The 25300-nt window shown below is 44.0% G+C and overlaps 1 protein-coding gene across 5 annotated transcripts in view; it reads left to right on the top strand.

Moving 5' to 3' along the window:
• Positions 1-25300, top strand: part of MIDEAS (mitotic deacetylase associated SANT domain protein) — a 144184-nt gene that overhangs the window by 105125 nt on the left and 13759 nt on the right. For all 5 annotated transcript variants that reach the window (XM_077261335.1, XM_077261320.1, XM_077261328.1 and 2 more), the window contains 2 exons: positions 18216-19616; positions 24868-25146. In XM_077261335.1, the coding sequence (XP_077117450.1) occupies positions 18354-19616; positions 24868-25146 (1542 nt within the window). In that variant the 5' untranslated portion in view covers positions 18216-18353. The remainder of the gene's footprint in view (positions 1-18215; positions 19617-24867; positions 25147-25300) is intronic.

The raw sequence follows: 25300 nt of genomic DNA, 5'->3' as shown, positions 1-25300 counted from the left end.
TGAGTAATTATGTTTTTTAGCCCAAGATCTCACAAGAAATCTAATTGATAGTAGAAAACTTCTTTTAGGATGACATTGGGCCCCTGTGCTGCTGCACTGGTACACCTAAGATATGTCCGTCCCTGGTTATGACCCGACACACACCTGCCGAGACATGAACGTGTCCTTTTCTAATGGACTGGGCACGTGCACGATACCCTCTAATGCAGTGTTCCCCAACTCCAGTCCTCAAGGCCCACCAACAGATCATGTTTTCAGGATTTCCTTTGTATTGCACAGGTGATGCAATTATCACCTGGGCAAGACTAAGGAAATCCTGAAAACATGACCTGTTGGTGGGCCTTGAGGACTGGAGTTGGGGACCCCTGCTCTAATGTGCCGGACAACCACTCGAAGGGCTTGCTCACACGAGCGAATAAATCGGACGAGTGCAATCCGATAAAGAAATCGTACTTCACTCTGCCCAGTGCACCGGAGTGCAGTACGATTCCCATGAACGTCAGTAACAGGGATAGAGAAATTACTTTCTCCATCTCCTCCACACCTGTGCTGTGATTCTCTGATGCGAGAGGATTGGAGCACTGAGCGCGGACACTCGGCTCCTACTCGAGGCAGAGCCGGGGTCAGTAGGATATCGCATCCCACATGCTAGTGTGTCTCCGCTCTTAGACTATGCACATCTGATTTTGCTTCATCAAATTCAAAAGTAGGCAACTTACCAAAAAGTCTGCAGCAGCCAAATAATAGGATACTTCGAATGAAAGAAGTGTGCAGGGACTTTTCCAGGAATTGTTTTTTTTTTCTTTTTTATTCCAAAGGCTTGCCAAGGTTAACAAAAAAAGTAAGGGCCAGCTCTGCCTTTCCATCACTTTTTGTGTATTGACAAGCTGCAGTGGTACTGTCCGGACTACAGTGAGTTTGACCACTGCAGACAATCACTGGTATTGTCCCAACTACCTTGGCTTCAGCACTGACCTGAAGACTGGCTGCGGCACTCACGTGCGCTGTAGTTATGATGTCACAGCTGCCTCCTGTCACTTGAGTTTGGGTGCAGCAGAGAGGGGCCGCCTTGATTATTTGCTGGATGGCTAAACTTTGGGTTTCTTGTCAACCTTGGCAAACAAAAAAAACTAACGTAAAAAATCCGTTTTAGCCTAGCATGCTGCTCTGAAAATTCTGTAACACCGATGCATCAGGGCTGCGCTCCCTGCCTTCCTCTACCTATCGTTAGTGATGGCCACGAGACGTGTTATTCACAAGTGGACATCCAGTTTGGTAGACTTGGTGGTGGCCTGACCTGTGCCCTCCCGTGTGAGGTCCACATAATGCAGGCCATGTTTGTCTTTTTTCATTAGTTTATGCATCATCACTGAGCAGAACACCGAGCTTAGCATCGGTATTATATGAACCTCTGCGAAGCAACAAATGTCAACGCGTTTTGAGCCAAATCGGCAACACTATTTAAAAAGGTTCCTCAAAGTTGATGAATGCTTTATTTGATTCTGCACAGCCTCCACTCTCGGACTGAAAGAGACTATACATTTCCAATATACTGTATTCGGTCGCTGTACCGGGTGTCCTCCGTTTACCTCCCGCCGCCTCCTCCGCTCCAATCGGTGTTCTTTCCTCCTGATTTCAAGATGGCCACGGCCTATGCAAGTGTATGGGTCTGTGAAAATCTTGGTCTGCACACAGATGCCGTCCATGTACTGTCCTTTTTTAAACTTTGTAATGGAAAGAAGCTTTACAATTTTTTTTTTTTCTTTTTCCCATACAAGAAAATCATTGATGGGAAAAACTGGCACACTGACCAAACGCTGCTGAAAATTGAATTCTCGTGCACAAAAAAAAAATAGTAAAAAAAAGTTTGAAGGAGGACTTATTCCTTCTTTTATCAAGTGCATGTTGAATAAAATTATATCCTTGTACAATTCTTCTTTTTCTTTTTTGACCAGTCCTTAGTGTGTAAAAGCCGTTACACTATGATGGGTTGATGATGATCATCTTTTAAGCTCTTATGGTTTGAGGAGCCTGGGTGAAATAATGTGAAATTTCCCATTCCTGTTTACATCAAAATTGTAAGAAATAAATAGGGAATAGTGATGAGTGAACATGCTGGATAAGGTGTTATCTGGGCATGCTCGGTTGCTAATCGATTGTCTCTGGCGTGCTTGAAAAATATGTTTGAGTTCTCGTGGCTGCATGTCTCGCAGCTGTTCGACAGCCACAACACATGCAGGGATTGTCTGTTTATTAGAAGAGCCATGGGGACTCAAACATGTGAGCACGCCGAAGACTGTTAGCCCCCGAGCATGCTCAGTGATGAGTGAACGTGCTGGGATAAGGTGTTATCTAATAGGTAAATGTTATTTATTGTGAATCACTAGATTGCAGGTTTACTGGTCTGGATGGGAGAGGGTTGTCCGCTCTGGATGTAGTGTGCAGTTTCTGTGATTTGATTGAAATTGTTGTCGAATTAATGGTATTTTATTAGAGAGCAGCTGCAAATTCTGCTGCTGTGCCCAGAACAAATGTTCCCCACGCTTTGTATGTGCTAGGTCAGCCTGACAATATGGAAAGCGCATTGCCACATTTCATTGTCCATTGTAAAATGAGCGGAGATCGTTCCATTTACTCACAAAAGCTGTTGTCGCCAACGGGTTGTGTGTGGGGAAACTTTCCTACTCTGCCCATTACCGGCACAACAAGGTCGGCGGTGCACGGATTGTTCCTTGCAGCATCTTTACTGCAGGAGTGAGTGAGTCAGCGGTTAAACATGTATTTGTGTTGGTGTCCCAGGGCTTCTAATGTCGTACAAACAAGATATTGACATTGTCCTTAAGGTTCGGGCTACGTGGTGACTTTTCCCGAGACACATGCCACTTAGTCAGAGTTTACTGTCTGCCGCTGCTACATCGCAGAGTAGTGCAATTGAATGAAGTTGCGTTGCAACCCACGTAATAAGGCGGCAAAGCAAACAAGTCAAAACCAGTTGGCTTTTTTCGCAACTTCATACTTTGCAGATCTACATTGCAGCACAGTTTAAGTGAATGGGGTCAAAGCATTAAGGGCAGGTGCAGACAGCCATTAATTCTCTCATCAGAGAGAATCTGGTCGATTATGCCGATGACTTTCTGATCAGCGTGTGCTCCGATTCTCTAGCATCAGTAGAAGATGGAGAAAATATGTCTGTCAGTCCATGTAAATCGTATTGCACTCGTATTGCATCTCGGATTCCGCAGACTCATTGACTAGCATGTCCGAGCACGATCCGAATATGGGAAGCAAACTCGTGCATGTTATTTTTTTGTCCTCAGAAATAGTCTGTTGAAGTAAACAATTGGACATGCGTGCGGCCCCAAAGAATAGTTAGTCTGAGTGCGATCTGACTGAAAATAGTCGTGTGCATCTGCCCTTTAAGGTGGGTTTGCATAACGCCCCCTTGCTGCATTATTTGCCGCAATAATATGTAATCGCTGCAACACTGCAGCAATCTCAGTTGCAATTTGCCAAAAGCACAGGAGCATTGGGTGAACCCACGCTTAAGGATTTCCCAGCAAAGCTGTCTCCATAATCGGGTAAAAGATTGGGTCTTGGTCCCAAAGGTGCAATGTGGGCCCCCCTCCAAATAACTTCTGCCTGCACATTCCCGTATCTGGTGCTGGCGGGCCCAAGTTTGGTCTCCCATTACCGTCCGTACTGTTGAATTTTGCTGCGAATTTCCAGCAAACCTGAGCGAAGACATATTAATAGTTTTCGTTCTCTGTAAGTAATTTTGCAGCTTGGTGTGTGAAGAAGTTCTTAGCGCGATTTCATTTACATAGAACAAGTGAACTGTGAAAGAGCTGCGGCAAAAAGTACAGTATGAAGTGTTGATGCTCTCGAACCCTGGGGCTTTGCCAAGTTTGTGCATAATTTGTAGAAGAAAAAAAGTTTGAGGGTAAACTACCCAAGAGCCGGCGAATTAATAGGACTCGCGGATGTCACACGTCATCCCTCCCAGCCATGTCAGATGAGCTTTGTTCACTGGATATGTTCCTGTATGACAGTAACCTGGAATTTATATTGTCTGTTTGGTGCAGGATTATCGCACAATTATAGACTTACTATAATATTTAAGTATGCTAGACCGTTGAAAACCCTTCCCCAATGCAATGTGCATGGACCCTTATGACCTCACGTGGAGGCCAAATAAAATCCAAAAAAGGCCAAATAAAATCCCAAAAAAGAGGCCAAATAAAATCTTTAAAACAAAACAGACTGACTGATGCACAGAGCAGACAAAATATTGCACAAGTATAGTATCCGTTTTCATATACTTCAGATGTGAATCTGGATTCTTCTTATATTTTATCAACTTCCTCTTTCACTTTACAAACTATTGCAAAACTTAACAAACTTTGTAAATCTTACAAGAGAACTGCATCTCTTTCTCCACTTAGTTGGAAGGAAAAAAGGTTTTGGTACCGTTGTTAGCCAGTTGAAAAAAAATGATTGCTCTCGTTGGGAAAAACAAAATAATAATCTTGTAGTTATGATACCTTTTTAATGGCTAGCAAAAATAAAATAAATGTTACAAGGCAAGCTTTCGAGACTTTTTGGGTCTCTTCATCATGATACCATGCCTGATGAAGAAGTCTTAAAAGCTTGCTTCGTAACATCATTTATTTTATTTTGTTAGCCATTAAAAGGTATCATAAATTCAAGATGATTATTTTGTTGTTCCCCACAGAGCAATCTTTCTCCACTTAGAAACACATCTCCTTTCCCTGCCTCCTAAACTCCTCTAAAATCCATCTTGGTTAAACAGGATTTACAGCTGCCTATAGAAGTCTATGGAGAGGGGAGTAACCAGAACAGGTATAGGGAGACACCAAGCAGACATGGGGAGAACATACAGACTCCTTGCAGATGTTGTCCTTGGTGGGATTTGAAACCAGGACCCCAGCGCTGCAAGGCTACAATGCTAACCACTGAGCCACTGTGTTGCACTCTTATAGAATGTCCTCTTCACTCCTGCTTCCGAACATGTGCCACTTAGTACATAGAGATATGAGAGATTCTTGCTCTACCATCTGTATAGGAGATCTCATAGCAATTAGTCTTCACCCACTAGCTTAGAGACAACTACATTTAGAGCGCGCTTGCAAAGGGAAAAGATGTGGGATACAAGTTATACGATGGACAGAAAGCACTATTCCTTATTCAATAGTCTTCTGAAATCTTAGCAGAAACGCCAGTCTTGAAATATTGTACGTGAAATTACAAAACTATGTGCAAATTGGAATTGACCTGGTGCTACAACATTCTTTATCCAAGACATCACCTCTGTCAGTAGATATCAGTCTTGTTCTCTTTGTGATTTCTCAACTAAACCTTTTGTATAGAAGATAAGATTTAAAAGGGGTTTTCCGAGCTGGGGAAATTTTTGACAAGCACTGTAGCATGCCAAATAATGCCTCAATCTATATTGAGGTCTGGTGACACATAGCGAGGTGTTATACTAGCGTTAGGGTACCGTCTCACAGTGGCACTTTGGTCGCTACGACGGTACGATCCGTGACGTTCCAGCGATATCCATACGATATCGCTGTGTCTGACACGCAGCAGCGATCAGGGACCCCGCTGAGAATCGTACGTCGTAGCAGATCGTTTGAAACTTTATTTCGTCGCTGGATCACCCGCTGTCATCGCTGGATCGTTGTGTGTGACACCGATCCAGCGATGTGTTCGCTTGTAACCAGGGTAAACATTGGGTTACTAAGCGCAGGGCCGCGCTTAGTAACCTGATGTTTACCCTGGTTACCATTGTAAATTAAAAAAAAAACAAAAAAAAAACAGTACATACTTACATTCCGGTGTCCGTCAGGTCCCTCGCTGGCGGCTTCCCGCACTGACTGTGAGCGCCGGCCGTAAAGTAAAAGCAGAGCACAGCGGTGACGTCACCGCTGTGCTGTGCTTTACGGCCGGCACTGACACAGTCAGTCCGGGAAGCCGCCGGCGGGGGACCTGACAGACATCGGAATGTAAGTATGTAGTGTTTTTTTTTTTTTTACATTTACAATGGTAACCAGGGTAAACATCGGGTTACTAAGCGCGGCCCTGCGCTTAGTAACCCGATGTTTACCCTGGTTACCCGGGGACTTAGGCATCGTTGGTCGCTGGAGAGTTGTCTGTGTGACAGCTCTCCAGCGACCACACAACGACTTACCAACGATCACGGCCAGGTCGTATCGCTGGTCGTGATCGTTGGTAAATCGTTTAGTGTAACGGTAGGGTCCATCCTGATTGGGTACACCTTGTCGCGGTGGGGTGGCTTTTACACTTTTTTTTTTTTTTTTAAATCAAAATAGTGTTCACTAACTACCCTGTTTTTTTTTTTTGTTTGTTTGTTTTTTATATATGTACTGTTACTATTTAATTACTTCCTACAGGGAATTTGCTCATTTATTTATTTTTAATCTTAGGTTCTGTCTGTTAAATGGTCACAGTGTGAACGTGCACCTACACCTTGCTCTTGCACTAACATGTGCTGCCCATTCCTTTTGCTTGATGCTCATTCGAGCGTGCTATATGATTTGGCAAGTGTTCCCTTGTATTGGAAAGTCAAATAATAGATTAGACAGATCAAGATAATTTTTTTTCCAATCCATTCTTTATTTTTACGCTGAGTTGCCAGCAGTCTGCAGATAAATATCTCATGTCTGTGGGTTGTCTGAGCGCCTTGATTGGCACGGAGCTTCTCCAAGCCTGTAGAACTATCCCATCAGCCGGGGTTTGACATCTTGTTTGCACTTCTTATTGCAATGGAGTTTACAGATTTTTACAATGCCGGTAGCGAGCCTCCACAACTGCAGACTTTTGATGAAATTCCTCTTCTGTTTTTCTTGTTTCCATTTGTGCATAGATTGTGATATGAAATAATAAAAATCAGCGAGACCTGGTGTGAGTGAGCAGAATCCCTCTGTATGGCCATGCTGACTGCTTCCTTTTGTAATGTTGCACTGAGCGTGTTCGTGCTTTTGCTCACGTCCATGACTGACACGCACAAGTTTGCCTCATTAATAATTCGTAATGGATGCAGCGTTTTGGGAGCTGTCTGGAGATCCAGCATTTGCAAAGTGGAGGGTGAAGGATGTGACTAAGCACAGTGACCCATTTTACAGCGATGTGTACCTCGCCCCAGAGCAGGGAATTGCACCTCTCGCTACTAAAACCGGCTTACCTTGTTGTTTAGGGAGGGCGTTGGTAACAGAAGCCTTTTGCAAAGACAAGTCCTAAGATCCCTGCTCAGTCTGGATATTATTTCTTTATTACTGAGGGATGTGTCCACACGTGCGGGGTGTAGTGTAGTGCTGCGGTAGCACCCTATGCAGTCTTGAGGCAGTGACCCAGCAAAGTTCCAACACAAAAGTCTCTTTAATGTTCAACTCACAGCATTAATGTCCAACTCCGTAGCACTACACAGTACACGATATCCTCTGGATCGCAGCCGCGAACAATATCCTCCAGTTTGCAGCCGATAAACACGCCAGTCCATCTTCGAGACCAGATGCCGTGGGCGAATGCACTGCTGTGTACACTATGGGTGCCAGGCCACTCAGCTACCTTGGTTGTTTTGGCTCCGCTTGCCTGTGTTGCCTCACACAGGTGGAGCTCTGCAGAGCCTTCTGCTCTGTACTCCTCCAAACACCAGACTGACCCTGACTCTGAACCTGACACACCCAAACCCTGTACTGCAGGGATTTTAACTGGAATCTGTGGCCTTGGGCCACATGGAAAACCCTGGCAGGTTTTATTAAATCTGCCTTGGACAAATGGTTTGCTCAAGACTAACACTTACTTTTATTCCACATTGCAATCACAGCAACGATTGTGTCTGCAGTGCACTTCCATGGCCTCAATACACCTCCGTGCGCATCCTGCGGGGAACATACAGCGACCCTCACATGTAACACCAGTCACTGCCTCACGGGTGATCTGTTCATTGTGTGCTCGGATCTGATGGAACGTTTACTGCTGATATCAACAGTCTGAATAATTAATAGATGCACCTTTTGTGCTGTTGCATTGCCCCGGTTCATTGAACATGGGATAATTTACTGATAATTGGAGATCCAACCTCTAGGACCCACTTTAATCCCAAGATTAGGGCTCTGGAATCCAGGAGCTGCAAAGCTCCAACTTGAACTTAGTGGGGGCACTTGGCTATTTCCGACATGTCCCATAGATGATGAGTGCACCTTTGCTCCATTCAAGACTACTCTGGAGCCAATTTTCTCTAGTCACCTTCCACGACGGCATATGGAGGTTGTCTCTTTGCCCTAATGGGGAACAGGAAACACAGAGGTTAAAAGGACCTCCCACCTCCCACTTGCCAGTGTCTTTCCTGTTCCCCATGGGACAGGTAGAGGTTTCCTCATGTGCTGTAGTGGCCGGTGGCTACGGTACCTTGCAGGCGCTGCCTGTTTAGCCGGGCAGCAGATGGTCGCCTCTGGCCTCCTTCTCATGCTGCTCCCGTCGTTCCTGCTTGCAGGGCCTCGGGACCCCCGCCCGGCCTTCCCGCGCCCCCACGAGGGCAAAGCAGGCCGGGGTTCCCTAACCGGGCTCCTCCTGGAGCTGCCCGGCGTCCTCCTCCTCCATGTTGTCGGCTCGGCGTTCCGGAAGTGACGTCAGCGGCTCTCGCGCGTCACTTCCGGTTTCTTCATGCATCCAGAAGCCGGTACTTCCGGGTTTCGCCGGCCGGCGTGTCGGACCGCACAGCTCCCTCACCTGGATTCTGGAGGGGGAGGGGGATTAATCGCTGGAGCAGCTGCTTGGACGGCGTCCATAAAAGCCTGCTGAACCACCACTGAGGTAAGGCTATCTCCTTCAGTATGGAAGGTTCTTCATGCCCCGTATCTGCGGAGCCCAGCGCCACCCCTGCCTCTGTAAGTGTTCGCAGGGATGGGATCCGGGAGGAGTGTAGCAGGGGTTAGAAGTCCTCACCCCTCTCTCCCTTTATATATTTCAGGGAGAAAAACCTGCCCCTAAAGGTGCCTATAGAAAGAAGTGTCCTATCTGTTCCACTAAATGTCCTCCTAACTGGGACAAGAAACTTTGTCAGTCATGTACGGACAAGATAATAAGAGCTGAGCAGCCATCACTATTGGATGAGATTCGCTCATTAGTAAAACAGGAGGTACAATCTTCTCTGGCAGCCTTTACACCTCCACCCCCACCTCCATCTCCGCAGCCACAACCTCATTCCCCGGCTAAGAAGAGGAAAATTCAGGTTGTGGAATCCGACTCTGATTCGGACCTCTCTCATGCCTCATCTGTTGGCTGGGAGGATCCAGTATCCCCTAAAGCTGAGGTCAGGAAGTACCTTTTCTCCTCAGACTATATTGAGGATCTAGTCTCTGCTGTCCGTAATACCATGGGACTAGAAGAGGAACCTGTACCTCAGTCCATACAGGATCAGATGTTCGGTGGTCTTTCATCGGAGAAGAGAGTGGGCTTCCCAGTTCATGCCAATATCACTAATATGATTAATCAGGAATGGGAACTACCTGAGAGGCGTCTTAGTACCCCTTCAGAAATGAAGCACAGATTTCTGCTTGAGGATGACCTTAAATTAGATATTCCCAAGGTCGATGTGCAAGTGGCTAGAGTTGCCAAGAGAACCGCACTCCCCTTTGAGGATTCTTCTCAATTGAAGGATCCCATGGATAGAAAGATCGAAAGTCTCCTCAGAAAATCATGGGAAACTTCTGCAGCTGTCCTTAAGGCTAACGTCGCCTCCACCTGTGTGGCAAGAGCCCTCTCCTGCTGGCTTGAGAAATTAGAGAATCACATATCTCAAGGTACCTCAAGAGGCGAGATATTGGATTCCCTACCCATTCTGCATAAAGCTACAGGGTATTTGGCGGACGCTTCTCTGGAGTCTGTAAGAGTCGCCGCCAGATCCCTCGTACTTTCCAACTCTGCCAGAAGAGCCCTCTGGCTTAAGCTCTGGAGTGGGGATATCACCTCTAAGTCTAAGCTCTGCACCATACCTTTCAAAGGAGACTACGTCTTTGGTCCTGCCCTAGACGATATTCTCGATAAAGCCACCGACAAAAAGAAGGCGCTCCCTGAGCAAAAACAGCCTAGGAAACGTTTTTTTCGTGGCCCACAACCTCAGCCCTCTCAAGCAAGAGGCAAAGGAAAAACCGGCAGGTGGAGCTACGCAAAGGGCAGGGGAAAGAATATCTTTGTCCCGCAACAGCAGCAGCAGCAACAATCCCAGCAGGACAAACAATGACTCCGACCCGGTGGGGGGAAGACTCTCGAAATATGTGGTTCAGTGGGAGGATATTACCAGCTCCCACTGGGTTCTCAATGTCATCAGAGACGGCCTGTTAATAGAGTTAATTTCTCCCCCACCTCAGGGTCTAAAAGTCACTTCCCTTCCATCATCAAGGGATCGCAGTCTATTGTCCTTAGGTCTCAAAGACCTTATCAGATCAAATGTAATTTCCCCAGTCCCACAATCAGAGTGGGGGAAAGGACACTACTCCCGACTCTTCCTGGTTCCCAAACCTTCAGGAGACGTCCGGATTATTATAAACTTAAAGGGTCTGAACCAGCACGTGAAATATCGCAAGTTCAAGATGGAGTCAGTAAGATCTGCGATTCCTCTGATAGAACATCACTCTTTTATGGCTACCATCGATCTCAAGGATGCGTATTTCCACATCCCTATTCACCCGAGACACAGAAAATATCTCAGGTTTGCGATACAGGGGAATCATCGGGTGGAGCACTATCAGTTTGGAGTCCTTCCCTTCGGCATTTCATCAGCACCGAGGGTGTTCTCCAAGGTGATGGCCGAAGTAGTGTCATTTATCCGAAAGCAAGGTGTCTGTATAGTGCCCTATCTGGACGATCTTCTGATAGTAGCTTCCACCGAGATAACCCTGATAGCACATGTCTCTACCACTCTAGACATTCTGAGATCTCTAGGTTGGATTCCGAACCTACAAAAATCTCAGCTTCAACCTGCAAAAACCAGGAGATTTCTGGGAGTAATGCTGGACTCAGCAAAACAAATGTCCTTCCTCCCAGACGATCACAGACTTCCCCTACTAACAAAAGTCAGGAAGTTCAAAGAAACGAGATCTCCTACTCTGCGAGAGGGAATGTCGCTGTTGGGTTCCATGACAGCCTGCATACAGTCGGTGGCTTGGGCTCAAGCTCACTCAAGGACTCTACAAGCCCACATTCTTCACAATTGGGATGGTCAACCTGGCACTCTTGCCAAGAGGATCCACACTCCGGGCAGAGTGAAAGCTTCTTTAACATGGTGGATGAAGCCCAGGAACCTTCTGAAAGGGGTATGCTGGATTCAGTCTCCTCTAACCACCATCAAAACAGATGCCAGCAAGAGAGGCTGGGGAGCCATAGTGAACCATGTCCCCTATCAGGGCCAGTGGAGCCAATCGATGTCCGAGAAATCATCAAATTTCAGGGAGCTCAAGGCTGTGGAAGAGACCCTACTAGCGGCAAGTCATCAGATTTCGGGTCAACATGTACAGATATACTCGGACAACATGACCACGGTGGCCCATATCAGGCACCAGGGCAGTACAAGAACCCTCAGTCTAATAAAAATCTCCGCTCGAATCTTTTCTTGGGCCGAAAAGCACTTATTATCCCTGACGGCAATCCACCTCAAGGGAACTACAAATATTCAGGCAGACTACCTAAGCCGCCAGGAAATCCGTCCTGGCGAGTGGAGCCTGGATCCTCAAATATTCAGCATGCTGGTTCACAGATGGGGTCATCCAGACGTCGACCTCTTTGCCTCTCACCAGAACGCAAAGGTCGAAACCTTTTTTTCCCTGAACCCGAGAGGCAATCCCAGGGGGTTGGATGCTTTAACCCAAGATTGGCCGTTTCATCTGGCTTATGCTTTTCCGCCAATCCCCATCCTTGCCAAGGTTCTACGGAAGATACGCCTAGAAAGGACTCCAACTATCCTGATAGCTCCATTGTGGCCCAAAAGGAGTTGGTTCAACCTAATTACCCAACTACAAGTGGATGGACCAGTAATGTTGCCGATAAAACACGATCTTCTTTCTCAGGGTCCCATTCTCCACCCAGACCCTCAGAAGTGGAGCTTGGCGGCGTGGTTGCTGAAACCCAGGTTTTAAGAGCTAAAGGACTATCAATTCCTGTCATAGCTACCCTACAAAAATCGAGAAAACCGGTGACCAACGCCATCTACAACAAGATCTGGAAAAAGTTTTCTTCATTCTGTCTGCCTAACCTTCCAGACCCCCTCAAGCCTAATATACCCGTTATATTGGACTTTTTGCAAAAAGGCTTGGAAATAGGTCTCAGGCCTAGTACCCTCAAGGTCCAGGTCTCTGCACTTAGCGCGGTCTTTGATCAAGATTTAGCGAGTCATCGCTGGATTAAAAGGTTCATGACATCAGCTACTAGAATGAATCCTAGAAAACAGGTCATAGTTCCCCCATGGGATCTCAATATAGTTCTCCAGGGTCTGACAGGCCCACCCTTTGAACCACTATCATCTTGTTCTCCACAAAACCTAGCCTATAAAGCCGTGTTCTTGGTTGCCATTACTTCAGCCAGAAGAATTGGTGAATTACAGGCCTTGTCTACACGAGAACCTTATCTCCTGGTAAGAGATGATTCAATTGTGCTTCGTCTTGATCCGTCCTTTCTTCCGAAGGTTATCTCGGACTTCCACCGTTCTCAAGAGATTTTTCTACCAACCTTTTGCCACAATCCAGCAAACTCGGAAGAAAGAAGATTCAACACCTTGGATGTTCGACGTATTCTTTTACAATACTTGGATCACACCAGTACATTCCGAATTGATCATAACCTGTTTATCCATCTCTCAGGACAAAACAAGGGGAAAAAGGTAGCCAAAAGTACCATCGCTACATGGATCAAGAAGGCTATTACGGAAGCCTATCTCGCTCAAAACAAGTTACCTCCAGTAGGTATCAAAGCCCATTCAACAAGATCCACATCGGTTTCCTGGGCAGAAAGAGCAGGCGCATCTCCGGAGCAGATTTGCAGGGCAGCAACGTGGTCTTCACTCCATACTTTCTCTAAACATTACAGACTAGATGTATTGTCCAACAAGGACTTAGCCTTCGGCCGCAAAGTACTCCAGGCCGTTGTCCCTCCCTAGTGCCAAAATTAGTTGGTATTCCTCCATATGCCGTCGTGGAAGGTGACTAGAGAAAATAGAATTATTCTTACCGTTAATTCGGTTTCTAGGAACCTTCCACGACGGCACTAATTTCCCACCCGATATATATATTCCTGGATTAGTTCTGGGATTTTAAAGGTAAACCAGTGCAATGGTCTCAGTTGTAAGTCACTGGCAAGTGGGAGGTGGGAGGTCCTTTTAACCTCTGTGTTTCCTGTTCCCCATTAGGGCAAAGAGACAACCTCCATATGCCGTCGTGGAAGGTTCCTAGAAACCGAATTAACGGTAAGAATAATTCTATTTTCCAGGTTCCAAGGCTCCAGTTATCACCTATCCTATGGTTGGGGAATAATTTTAAAGGGTTTGTCCAGGCTTTTAACTCACGTCTGCAGTCACTCTGTGCAGTGTATGTGCTGTTTAAATTTGCTAGGGTACGGTGGTTATGTGTCTGCAAGTACGAGATTTGCATTCCTCTGGCCACATTCCGACTAGACTATGCACATCTAGTCAGCATGTATGCAAATTGCATACTTGCAGTCATGCTCCCGACACTGGAGGATTATAACACCGCTCACACTATACACTGTGAGGATTCACAAGTCACATAGAGTGCAGACTTGATCCTCAAGCCTGGAAAAAATCTGTTTAATGTTTTGGAAATAGCCCTTTGAGGTGGCCATATACTGGTGCATCTCACAAAATTAAAATATCATCAAAAAGTTAATTTATTTTAGTTCTTCAATGCAAAAAGTCATTACAAACAGTGATCTATGTCAAGTGTTTATTTCTGTTAATGTTGATGATTATGGCTTACAGCCAATGAAAACCCCAAACTCATTATCTCAGTAAATTAAATACTTTATAGCACCAGCTTGAAAAATGATTTTAAAATCCAAAATGTTGGCCTACTGAAATATATGTTCAGTAAATGCACTCAATATTTGGTCGGGGCTCCTTTTGCATCAATTACTGCATCAATGCGGAGTGGCATGTTGGCGAGCAGTCTGTGGCACTGCTGAGGTGTTATGGAAGCCCAGGTTGCTTTGATAGCAGCCTTCAGCTTGTCTGCATTGTTGGTTCTGGTGTCTCGTCTTCCTCTTGACAATACCCCATAGATTCTCTATGAGGTTAAGGTCAGGCGAGTTTGCTGGCCAATCAAGCACAATGATACTGTTGTTTGTAAACCAGGTATTGGTAATTTTTGGCAGTGAGGACAGGTGCCAAGTCCTGCTGGAGAACGAAATTTCCATCTCCAAAAAGCTTGATGACCGAGGGAAGCATGAAGTGCTCTAAAATTTCCTGTTAGACTGCTCCACTGAATTTGGTCTTGATAAAACACAGTGGACCTACACCAGCAGATGACATGACTCCACAAACCATCACTGATTGTGGAAACTTCACACTAGACCTCAAGCAGCTTGCATTGTGCCTCTCCACTCTTCCTCCAGACTCTGGGACTTTGATTTACAAATTAAATGCAAAATTTACTTTAATCTGAAAACACCTTGGACCACTGAGCAACAGTCCAGTTCTTTCTCTGCTTGGCCCAGATAAGACACTTCTGGCGTTGTCTATTGGTCATGAGTGGCTTGACACAAGGAATGCGACACTTGTAGTCCATGTCCTGGATATGTCTGTGTGTGGTGGCTCATGAAGCAATGACTCCAGCAGCAGTCCACTCCTTGTGAATCTCCCCCCAAATTTTGAATGGCCTTTTCTTAACAATCCTTTCAAGGCGCCGGTTATCCCGGTTGATTGCGCACCTTTTTCTACCACACTTTTTCCTTCCACTCAACTTTCTATTAGTATGCTTGGATACAGCACTCTGTAAACAGCCAGCTTCCTAAGCAATGACCTTTTGTGGTTTACCTTCCTTGTGGAGTGTGTCAATGACTGCCTTCTGGGCATCTGTCAAGTCATCAGTCTTCCCCATGATTGTGGAGCCTACTGAAACAGACTAAGGGACCTTTTCAAACGCTTAGGAAGCCTTTGCAGGTGTTTTTTTGTTAATTATTCTAATTTACTGAGATAATGACTTTTGGGTTTTCATTGGCTGTAAGAATATATGAGATTCACTTTTTGTATAGAAGAACTGAAATTAACTTTTTGATGATCTTTTAATTTTGTGAGAAGCACTATATTATACAGATGTTTAATGTGTCAAGGGGGTTTCCTAACTAAATTAAAGATTGTTAAGGTTGATTTCAACATGCCCAATCCTTTGCTAAAAGGTGATAAAGCCGCCTTTTAAAGGTGGTAGCAGTGAGCTACTCCCTCTATTTTATTGAGAGCACTTGCACCCTCTATGCCGTCAACTCCTCTACCTCTGTATTGCTCTAACACATGGGCATATAGTATCTTTGGTCATGGCTCGCTCCAGTGGAAATCTTGTTGTGAAGCGTCATCATCAGAGTAACCAATCATGTCAATTAAGTAAACAAATCATAAATATTACTGTTTCATGTGATGCAAAGACAAAATGGTGGTGATGAGACGTAGTGCAGTTTTTTTTTTTATAAACGGTTAGTGAGATTTAGTCTGTTTCCTCTAGCAAACCGGTTTCATTTTTATTTAATTCTTTTAATATCCGCTCAGTTAGCGCCACCCACTTTGCATTCATCTAGGTTATGGAAGATGATTAAAATGTAACTTAATATGTTTCCTGGCAGTCTTATGGAGGCTGCTATAAAACTTCGGTCTTTTCAATATCTCGAGGGCGATTTAGCAAATATTTGATTCGTTATTTGTGCGGGGAAAGCAGATCTGGTAATATATTATTCAAGACCATATTTGAAACTGGACACCCCACAATAAGCTGAGAAAGGAGAAGGAATCTTGTTACAGCTGATGTCAGCAGAGCGATGGTGTCCCTGTATGGGAGGGCAGAATATTGCAGAGCTGAACGTGCTCCGCGACCTTTCCCAGCTGTACATTTTTAGGTATAATGCAAGAATCTATAGGAATATTTCATGTCTTAATTGATTTAACTTGGTTAAAGGGAATCCTGAACATTAAATTAGCCTGGCAAATACTTTAATACGTAATATTCAGTTTTCTAATATTAAAAAGACTTTCAAGGTGCACAAAGCAATGTAAAGCCAGAAATGAAGAAACGTCATCATTTACTTGCTGTGAAACTTCTGCTCTTTCCTGTGCTCTCACATGTAGCAATGTGACCGTTCAGCTCCTTACTTCATGCTATGGCCAAGGCACAGAGTACAGAGATTTCCTTCTAAAGCACAGAGTACAGAGATTTCCTTCTGTGCTTTGAACTGACTGCAAAGGTGGTGGGGCTGTTCAAAGCACAGGCAGGAAATCTCTATACTATGTGCTTTGAACATCTCAGCCTCCCCCTCTGCAGTGTTTTGAATGATGATGTGGAGGTGTGGGGGTTGGCCTGTGATCTTTTGCAAGTTTATATTGAATGGGGAAGTGTACAAAAGAAAGAAGTGTAGAGACAGCATGTGGACTCCACACAGAAGTAATCTTATCTAATTGGGACTTTGGCCAGAAAGCTGGTGCTGGGCGTTCCAGAATTCTAGATTACATTCTAATACACAAATACATTATATTGCTCCCATACAGTGCACTGAGCTTGTATGTAACATTATGGACTGCAGAAGAGTCTCAGGATAGCACATACTAGGTGAAGTGAGGGGAATGCTTAAATGGAAAAACTGTGTAGAGCTTGATCCATCCTGAGACTCTAGTCTCAGGATGGTGCTCTGTAGTAAGAGTGCGTATGTTGCAGCGATGGGACAAATACAGCTCCGCGTCTTGGGAAATGTAGTGTAGAGGCACAGAAGGCAAGCTGGCTGGAAGTTCAGGATATAAAATAAAACAGACTACAAGGATGATTGCATGGGGCTGAATTGGAGGTAAATAAAGTAAAGGTAACGATGGGTTGGTTACTCATTGCGGAGATTCACAGAATATATGTATGTGTGTGTGTATAATATATATATTACTATTAGATTTTTTTTTTCTGTGTGCCCTTATTATTTATTTATTATTTATTTTGGAGTCATGTTCCACTGTAGGCAATCTCGTTTGTTACTGTGAAATCCTAGCTATAAGCATATTACAGGTCCCTCTGTTGAGACCTTTAGTGATCAACATGGTGGTGGGAACCTGGCAATCCAGTGTTTTTAATTTCCTTGAGGCGCTATCAATGGGTGAATGAAGCATTACAATGTACCTATTGACATTAATGTGCTGTCCATGGAAGGCAATGCTAAGTTTTCAGAGAGAGATATAGTGTCCAGAAAGACCATTGTAGGAAGTACCGTAATTGAAAAAATTCAGTAGGGTATTTGACAATGGGGGTTTGTTTTTCAGACCTCTTAATGCTAATGTTACCTCTCTATTTTTCAACAATTTGTAATATTTAAATTGCTTTTTTTTCCCAATGGCTAAATGTTTGGTAATAGTAAAAGAAATGAAAAAAAAAGTTTATATAATATGCACAAAAAATACTCTTCTGAATACATTTTGCCCTGTTAATCTTATTTATTATTGGTTTGACATTCACCTTCTTGCCATACTCCAAGGCATTAATTCAGTAAGAAAGCCCAAAGGTTGAGCTTCCTGCAATACAAAGTTCTGATTCTAGGTCACTGATCTATCACCTGTGGCTCTCGAGCTGTAGAAAAACTACAACAGCCACCATGCCCTGAACCGCTTTTGGCTAGGAGCTCTAGTTTTGTAACCAGTGGAGGATCCCAGTTTGTAGAGGCCTGATCTAGTCTTAACACCTCTACTGGACAGTTTATGGGTTTCATGTCTTGGAATGAATGGACTGGATGCGGGTTTCTTGACTGAGCCTGTTGACTTGGGGTTAGGAGACCCGCGACTGGTCCAAACATTGCAGTTTGTGCTTGGAACGTGAATGTTGAAAGTGTAAAACCAACCTCCTATATTGTACATTTTTTATTTAGGTGTTAATGATATTTGTGCAGCAAATGAATAGATTACATTTTGATTAAGTTTTTCTGTTCTGCAGATAAAGTTTGTCGGGATGTGTGATGAAGCCGAGTAGATCACGTGATAGAAGATCTACGCAATCAAAAGTTACAAAAACTTTTTTTTTTTTTTTGATGACTTTGGAGAAATCTTGTGATTTGCATGTATTTTGATTACCATGAGTCAGCAGCCTCAGCAGAAGGCTTCAAATAAAAGGACCGGGAAAAGAATAAGTTATCTTAATGAATCTCAAGGTCAGCCTGTGAATACTTATTCTGCTCCATCTAACAATATGCTGAATGCTGTCATGTACACTCAAGAGAGACCAGACGGCATAAGAATTAACCAGCAGCAAGTTCCTGGAAAGTGGAATATGGGTGATCAGAACGAGGCCACGTGGGCAGCTCAGCAAACAAATATGTGGCAGCGAAATGCAGCGGGTTATGCTTTGCAAATGGTGCCACCCTATTACAACCATCATGAGCCTATCAAGAGAAGCCAAGACAAGGGAGTAGGAGTGTCCCAGATGGATATCTATGGAGATGCTCTACAGCAGATGATGTCTCAAAAGACACAGTTGGAGCAGCATCAGCTAGCTCGGCAGCAGGCCCATTTAAACTCCATTTTGCAAGCTCAGCAACAGCAACAACAACAGCAGCAGCAACAACAACAGCATCATCATCAAAATCAGCATCTTGCTTTGCAGTCATTCCAAACGGCATTTGGACATCAGGGTCAGAAAACTTCTTTGCCAAACTTATTTCACGTTTTTCCAGATGCTCAATCAAATGCTGCATATGCCGCTCAGCAGAAACAACAAACGGCTCTTCCTAAAATGCAACTTTTTGAGAGTTTTTACCCATCTCAGCAGCAACAGGCCGCATACAGTATGCAGCAGGGTGTTTCACTAAGCCAACATGCAACTTCCCAGCAGAAGATACCTGTGATGAGTCAACTACAACGTGTTCCCACGTCGGAGGAATATATGAAAGCTCTTGCAGAGCAGAGCCAGCAGTCTGTACTGCCCAAAGCTCAGATACCATTGCCACGTCGGTCCCGAAGACTTTCCAAAGAAGGACCAGAACCTTTACCTCCCACTGCGGCTGGTCAGTCAAATAACCCTTATCCACACCACCAGTACGAGCAAGGGGTGCATCAGATAGCTGCCCAAGAGAGGTACAAACAGCTCATGTCAAGAGATGTACATGAAATCCAGCATGGCAACCGGCATGATATAGAAAATGCATCCTTACCTCATAATGGTAAACCAAGAGAGGTCCCGACAGCGGAGCAAAACACCACGGGGCCAGTACAGCCCACGGGAGCAGGAGCTGTGACCGTGATCCAATCAACCCGGCGAAGGCGCCGCATATCGCAAGAAGCCAATTTATTTACCTTAGCCCAAAAAGCAGCAGAAATGCCAAATCTTGAGAACACTAAGGTAAGTAGACTACAAATGGATATCTCTAAATAATAATCTCATTAAGTGCCTGTATACCAATCCCATCACTATAAACATGACATTTTTTTTTTACCTGGTATAAATGCCACTGTTCTCCTGAATCCAGCATTCTATTTGTTTTGTTCCTGCGCCTCTTCGTTCTTGAGATCTAACCTCTTTTTTTTCCCTGTATATTAATATAATCTTTTTAGCTAAGTGGGCAGAGTACCCATAATGGGAGTTTGAGAACCACACCCACTTTGATAAAGAAAGATAGATTTATCTACAGGGAAGGGGGGGCCATATCTTGGGAACGGAGAGGTGCAGGAACAAAAGAAAAACAGCCCCGAATTCAGGAGAGCAGTGGCATTTACATGACACAAAGATGACCTGCCATTTACCATATGTTTTTTAAGATAAATATTAGATTGGATAAACTCTAACTTTATGTCCATGGTCTTATGCTGGTGTTTGAGTCACAGTTGCATTAATGCACTGAACACTGTGCACAATTTGGCTATCGGGTGTATACAAAATTACCATAACAATAAAACCACTGCTGGGTAAAGTGAATAACATTGATTGTATTGTAACATTGACTTTTGTTAAGCTAAAAGTGATCTGTCAATTCTCAAAGTTAATGTGCTTGGCTAGATGACTAGGTCAGAGCATCTCCAGCTACCGCGCAGATTTTTTTAAATCATGTATTTTTTATTAAAGCATATGACACGCCATTAACACAGTCCGATACAATTTCCAGACAAATACCGTACATTAGATACATGACCTTATAATATATTTTCATTTTACTAAACCACACCCTTGCCACGTAACCAACCCCCCTCTCCCTCCCCCCAATCTCCGCTACCGCGCAAATTAAAGAAAATACCTTTCACAATTCTCCCTTTCGATGGATGTCACAAATCTGTGCTTGGTGCCTCCCCTTTCCTTGCATTATCCTGTCATCCTGCTTTGATGGATGTGGATGATGTCTCCTTCATAGTGTTATCCACCCAGCTCTGCAAACCTTGAGCCGGTGCAGTTGAAGCACAGACTTAATCTGACGCGCTTTGTTCTGCTCCGAGGGAGACAATGACCCAGGAGTGAAGTCGGCGCATGCGCATTACTGCACTCCCCAGGTCAGAGCTAAGCGCAACTGCGCCTCTTTGTGCTTTTACGTCATCCACTCAGCGCTGCAAGCCTCGAGCCACTGCAGTTGAAGCACAGACCTGCGCTGGCGTGCTTCACTCTACCTTGTGGCATCCTGTACAGCCCATGCGCCAGCTTCACTTCTTGGTCATTGGTTCCCTCTGAGCAGAACCAAGCACGCCAACGCAGGTCTGTGCTTCAACTGCATAGGCTTGAGATTTGCAGCGCTGAGTGGATGACGTAGGAGAAGTCATCCACATCTACCAAAGCGGGAAGGCATCTATTGTGGGGAGAGTTGTGGTGAGGGAGGAGGCACCGAGCACAGACCAGTGATGCCCATCGGATGAGCCTCAACGATTGGCATACGGGATAATTGTTTAGGAGGGAGCTGGGGGCTTACACATGTTGCAGAAGTGATGTGCAAGATGGCTTCAATGTGGTGCTTATAGTTTTATATGGGGTGAAACCCAGTGACTGACTCCTTTTTTAAAGATCATGTAGAGTCTTTGCTTTCATGGTTCAGTGGCACAATGGAAACTTGTATAATGATCAGTCAGGACATTAAAATCGCCTAGAATTGTGCAAGTCCAGAGTTAATTTCTGCCCTTGCTTCTGTTCTTGGGATCACAGCAAGAATGGCAGGCTCTAGGGTCCACAGCCGCCAGTACTGACAGCATCCAAAAATATCTCCATGAAGCTGGTGAGCTGGAGCATTGCTGTCATTACATTTCTCGGTGTCTTAGAATGTGAGACTGAGACTGAATTTCTTTCTGGCTATAAATAGTGGCAGCAATAAAACTTCAGGGTGGTGTGGAACACGTGAAAAGGATGCGAAGGAAGCGCTCACACGTTTCTGGCTCTTTTCCGAAAAGGAAGAATAATGCACCTTATACAGCAATCTGACATTTCACCTGGGTTCAGGGAGAGATTTTGTACAGCTGTGGTGACCACTGACATGCCATTTATTTATTGGAAGAGTCCAGATTTGCCGGCATCAATCAACTTTTGAAAAGAAGATAAACCGCAATAAAGGGACGTTCTCAGACTTTGACATTGATGACCTCACGTGAGCATTGCGGCCTATCGAATTACCTCATCGGTTGGTGGTGCTGGGAATTGAACCACCGCTCATCTGATATTGAAGAGAGGCCAACAGTATCAAAGTCCTGGAAAACCCCTTTTTAAAGGGAAAAGAGTTCCATATATTCATATGAAAGCAAAAAAAAAAAATTGCTATGTAGAGCTTGAGGTTTACCTTCTTTTTTTGAAATTCTCAAAAGGATAATGTATATTGTATTGTGCCAAAATTTTTAGGCAGGTGTGGAAAAACTTCTGCAAAGTAAAAATGCTGTCCAAGTGTTAATAGTTTTTCTTTTATTTGTATTAACAAAATAACAATGAACAAAAGAGAAATCTAAATCGCATCAATATTTGACCACCTTCTGCCTGCACAACATCATCAATTCTTCTAGGTACTTGCACACCGTTATGAACGAACTCTGCAGGGAGATTGCACCAAACACCTTGGAGAAGTAACCACAGATCTTCTTTGGATGTCACTTGTGCAAATCCTTCTATTTCATCATGTAATCCCAGACAAACATTATGATGATGATGATCATCATCATCAGGGCTCTGTGGGTCTAGATCATCACTTCCAGGACTCCTTGTTCTTCTTAGGCTGAAGATAGTGCTTAATGACATTGGCTGTATGTTTGAGATCGTTGTGCTGCTGCAGAATAAAATTGGAGCCAATCCAATCAAACATCTTCTTGATGGATAAGTATCTGCCTATATTTCTCAGCATTGAGGACATCATTAATCCTGACCGAATCTCCAAAGCCACAAACTTGCAGGACCCTCCACTGTGCTGCACTATCATCCGCAGACCCTCATTATTGTGTCACTGTGCAGCCCTTAGGCAAATAAATTGCCTTCTGTCTCAAATATTTCACATTTTGACTTCTCAATCCAGAGCACCTGCTGCCAGTTTTCTGTACCCCAGTTCTTATAATTTCATGCATTGTTGAGTTGATTGGCTTTGAGGCCATGTAGACAGTACGGCCTTTGGCTGCAATTTTTCCATGAAAACCACATCTGGCCAGATTTCTCTGGACAGTAGATGAGTATACCTGGATCCCGCTAGTTAAAGCCAGGTCTGAGTTGATGGCACTGCTGGACATCTTACAATTTTGAAGGGATGTAGCATAGCGTGTCTTTCATCTGCTGCACTAGGTTTACTTTGCTGACCACGGCATCTACGCTTCTTGCTGTTGCCCATTTGTTGGTGTCCTCAATGCTTTGATATACAGGCAGATACTTATCTATCATGCAATGGCAGTAGGGAGGCGACTGAATGGTTCCAAATTTATTCAGCAGCAGGACAATGACCCTAAGCATACAGCCAATGTCATGAAGAACCATCTTCAGCGTAAAGAAGGAGTCCTGGAAGTGATGATATGGTCTCAGAACCCTGATCTCATCATCATCCAGTCTGTCTGGTATTACATGAAGAGACAGAGGGATTTGCTGTTTTGAGTTAGTTTTCCCTTTTTATTAAATTCACTTTGCATTTTGGTAATTGATAAAAATAAACTAACACTTCTATTTTTTTTTTTTTTAAAGCATTTTTGTGGTTTTTATATTAGAACTACTTATGTCGACCAAGCAGCTAATATTTGGCTACAAAATAACCAGTGTTCAGAGAAACAGATTAATTGTGAAAAGTGGATTTTCCAAAATCATCAAGGGCCTTGCAATCATGTGATGAAGCAGAGCACATCCACTACCAATCCTCCTTATTAACTGTGCAGACAATGATGGCAGCATCCCAACAGCTGATCAGCCCACGTTGTTTTTTTTTGTTTTTTTATGTGTTGTGTATAATATATATTATGTCCTAATACAGTATATCCATCCTGGAAGAGGAATAAATAAAGGTTAAGTCTAATTTTACAGTTTAGGAATTTCTTTTTTTCCTAAGGCAGTTTCTAAAGAAACACTTGAAAGATGGGTGTCTTTATTTATTTGTATATTGACATTGACCAGGTATAGCCAGGTTGAACCAGTGGATATGGAATAAAATCCTTATGGTTGTGACCCTGTAAAGATGATTTATTCATTAGTTGTTCAACCATCTATATATATATAATTGTCTAAGGGTACTTCCGTCTGTCTGTCTGTAACTTTCGTCTGTCTGTTTGTCTGTAACAGAAATCCCGCGTCGCTGATTGGTCGCGGCCAGCCGGCCGCAACCAATCAGCGATATCGGGGCAGGATTTAAACACTGCTTCACTTTTTACTATTGATGCTGCATATGCAGCATCAATAGTAAAAACCTATAATGTTAAAAATAATATAATGATTATATATATATATATATATATATATATATATATATATACATTTTTTTTTTTTATTCTCACCGTCGTCTGCACCAGCCTTACCCGCTCCTCACGACGCTCCGGTCCCAAGAATGCATTGCGGCAATGACCCGAGACAGGTGGCGGTCTCGCGAGACCGCTACATGATCACTGGTTATTGCCGCAAGGCATTACTGGGAACAGAGCATCGCTAAAGGCCTCGGCTGGATCCGGGGGCCGACGGAAGGTGAGTATATAACTATTGTTTATTTAAATTTTTTTTTTAATACCCGACGCGTTAGAATCGGGCCACCATCTAGTGGTTTATATTTATGATCATCGTCGGATCATTTCACACTTGCATTCCAGATGACAAGTAGATTGTCCATTGCTGAGAAAATCATATTTGAATCTTTAGTATAAATGGGGCTGCAAGTGCACCAAGGATGGTCCGCCTCTTGCAAGTGCACTGATTCTGTATCCAGTGCCACCGCCATGGACTTGATTGACAACTGTCCTGTGCCACTATGTCAATGCCTCAAGCTCTGCTGTCCATTCCTAATGCTCCTGATTGGTTCTTGTTTTAAAGGTCTGGTATTTCCGATACTTTTCCAGTTGACATCTGACTCCGCTCTAGTGTTATCTATCCTTTGTTTTAAGTACAGAATATATTTTACGATGGCTATGGAATAAAAGAATAAAAGTTTGAAGTTGATTTGATTTTCTTTTTCATATTTCAGGATAATGAAAATTTAAGCGAGAAGAATGAGACTTTGAAAAGCAATGTAGAAATTACGAGTGCATCATCTCCTAAGAAGTCCCGAGGAGAGGGAGACTTGAGACCCCTGATTATGCCGGTATCTGTACCGGTGAAAATGGTTACTGGACAAGAAAAGAGAGATGATGAAAGGACTCAGAGGGCAGTACTAGCTGAAAGGCTGCCATTTACATCAATGCCAACTGTTATAGTGACCCGACACAGGGTTGGTCCTGCAGGTGTCTTAGAACCTGCCATACAGGTAAGCCCAGATGTGTTGACCTTCTTTATTAGCCAGAGTCCCTGTGCTGGACCGTTTCTGTTATTAAATTCAATATATGGCAATGAGTCTGAGTTTGGGTCTGGAGACCAGTGACCAGTCTGTATATCACCGTCTGTCTTCTGTCCGTCAATGT

Source organism: Ranitomeya variabilis, chromosome 1 (genome assembly GCF_051348905.1).
Source record: "Ranitomeya variabilis isolate aRanVar5 chromosome 1, aRanVar5.hap1, whole genome shotgun sequence".
Taxonomy (NCBI): Eukaryota; Metazoa; Chordata; class Amphibia; order Anura; family Dendrobatidae; genus Ranitomeya; species Ranitomeya variabilis.
Note: the sequence above shows the minus strand (reverse complement) of the source record. Positions and strands in the feature narration are given on the sequence as shown.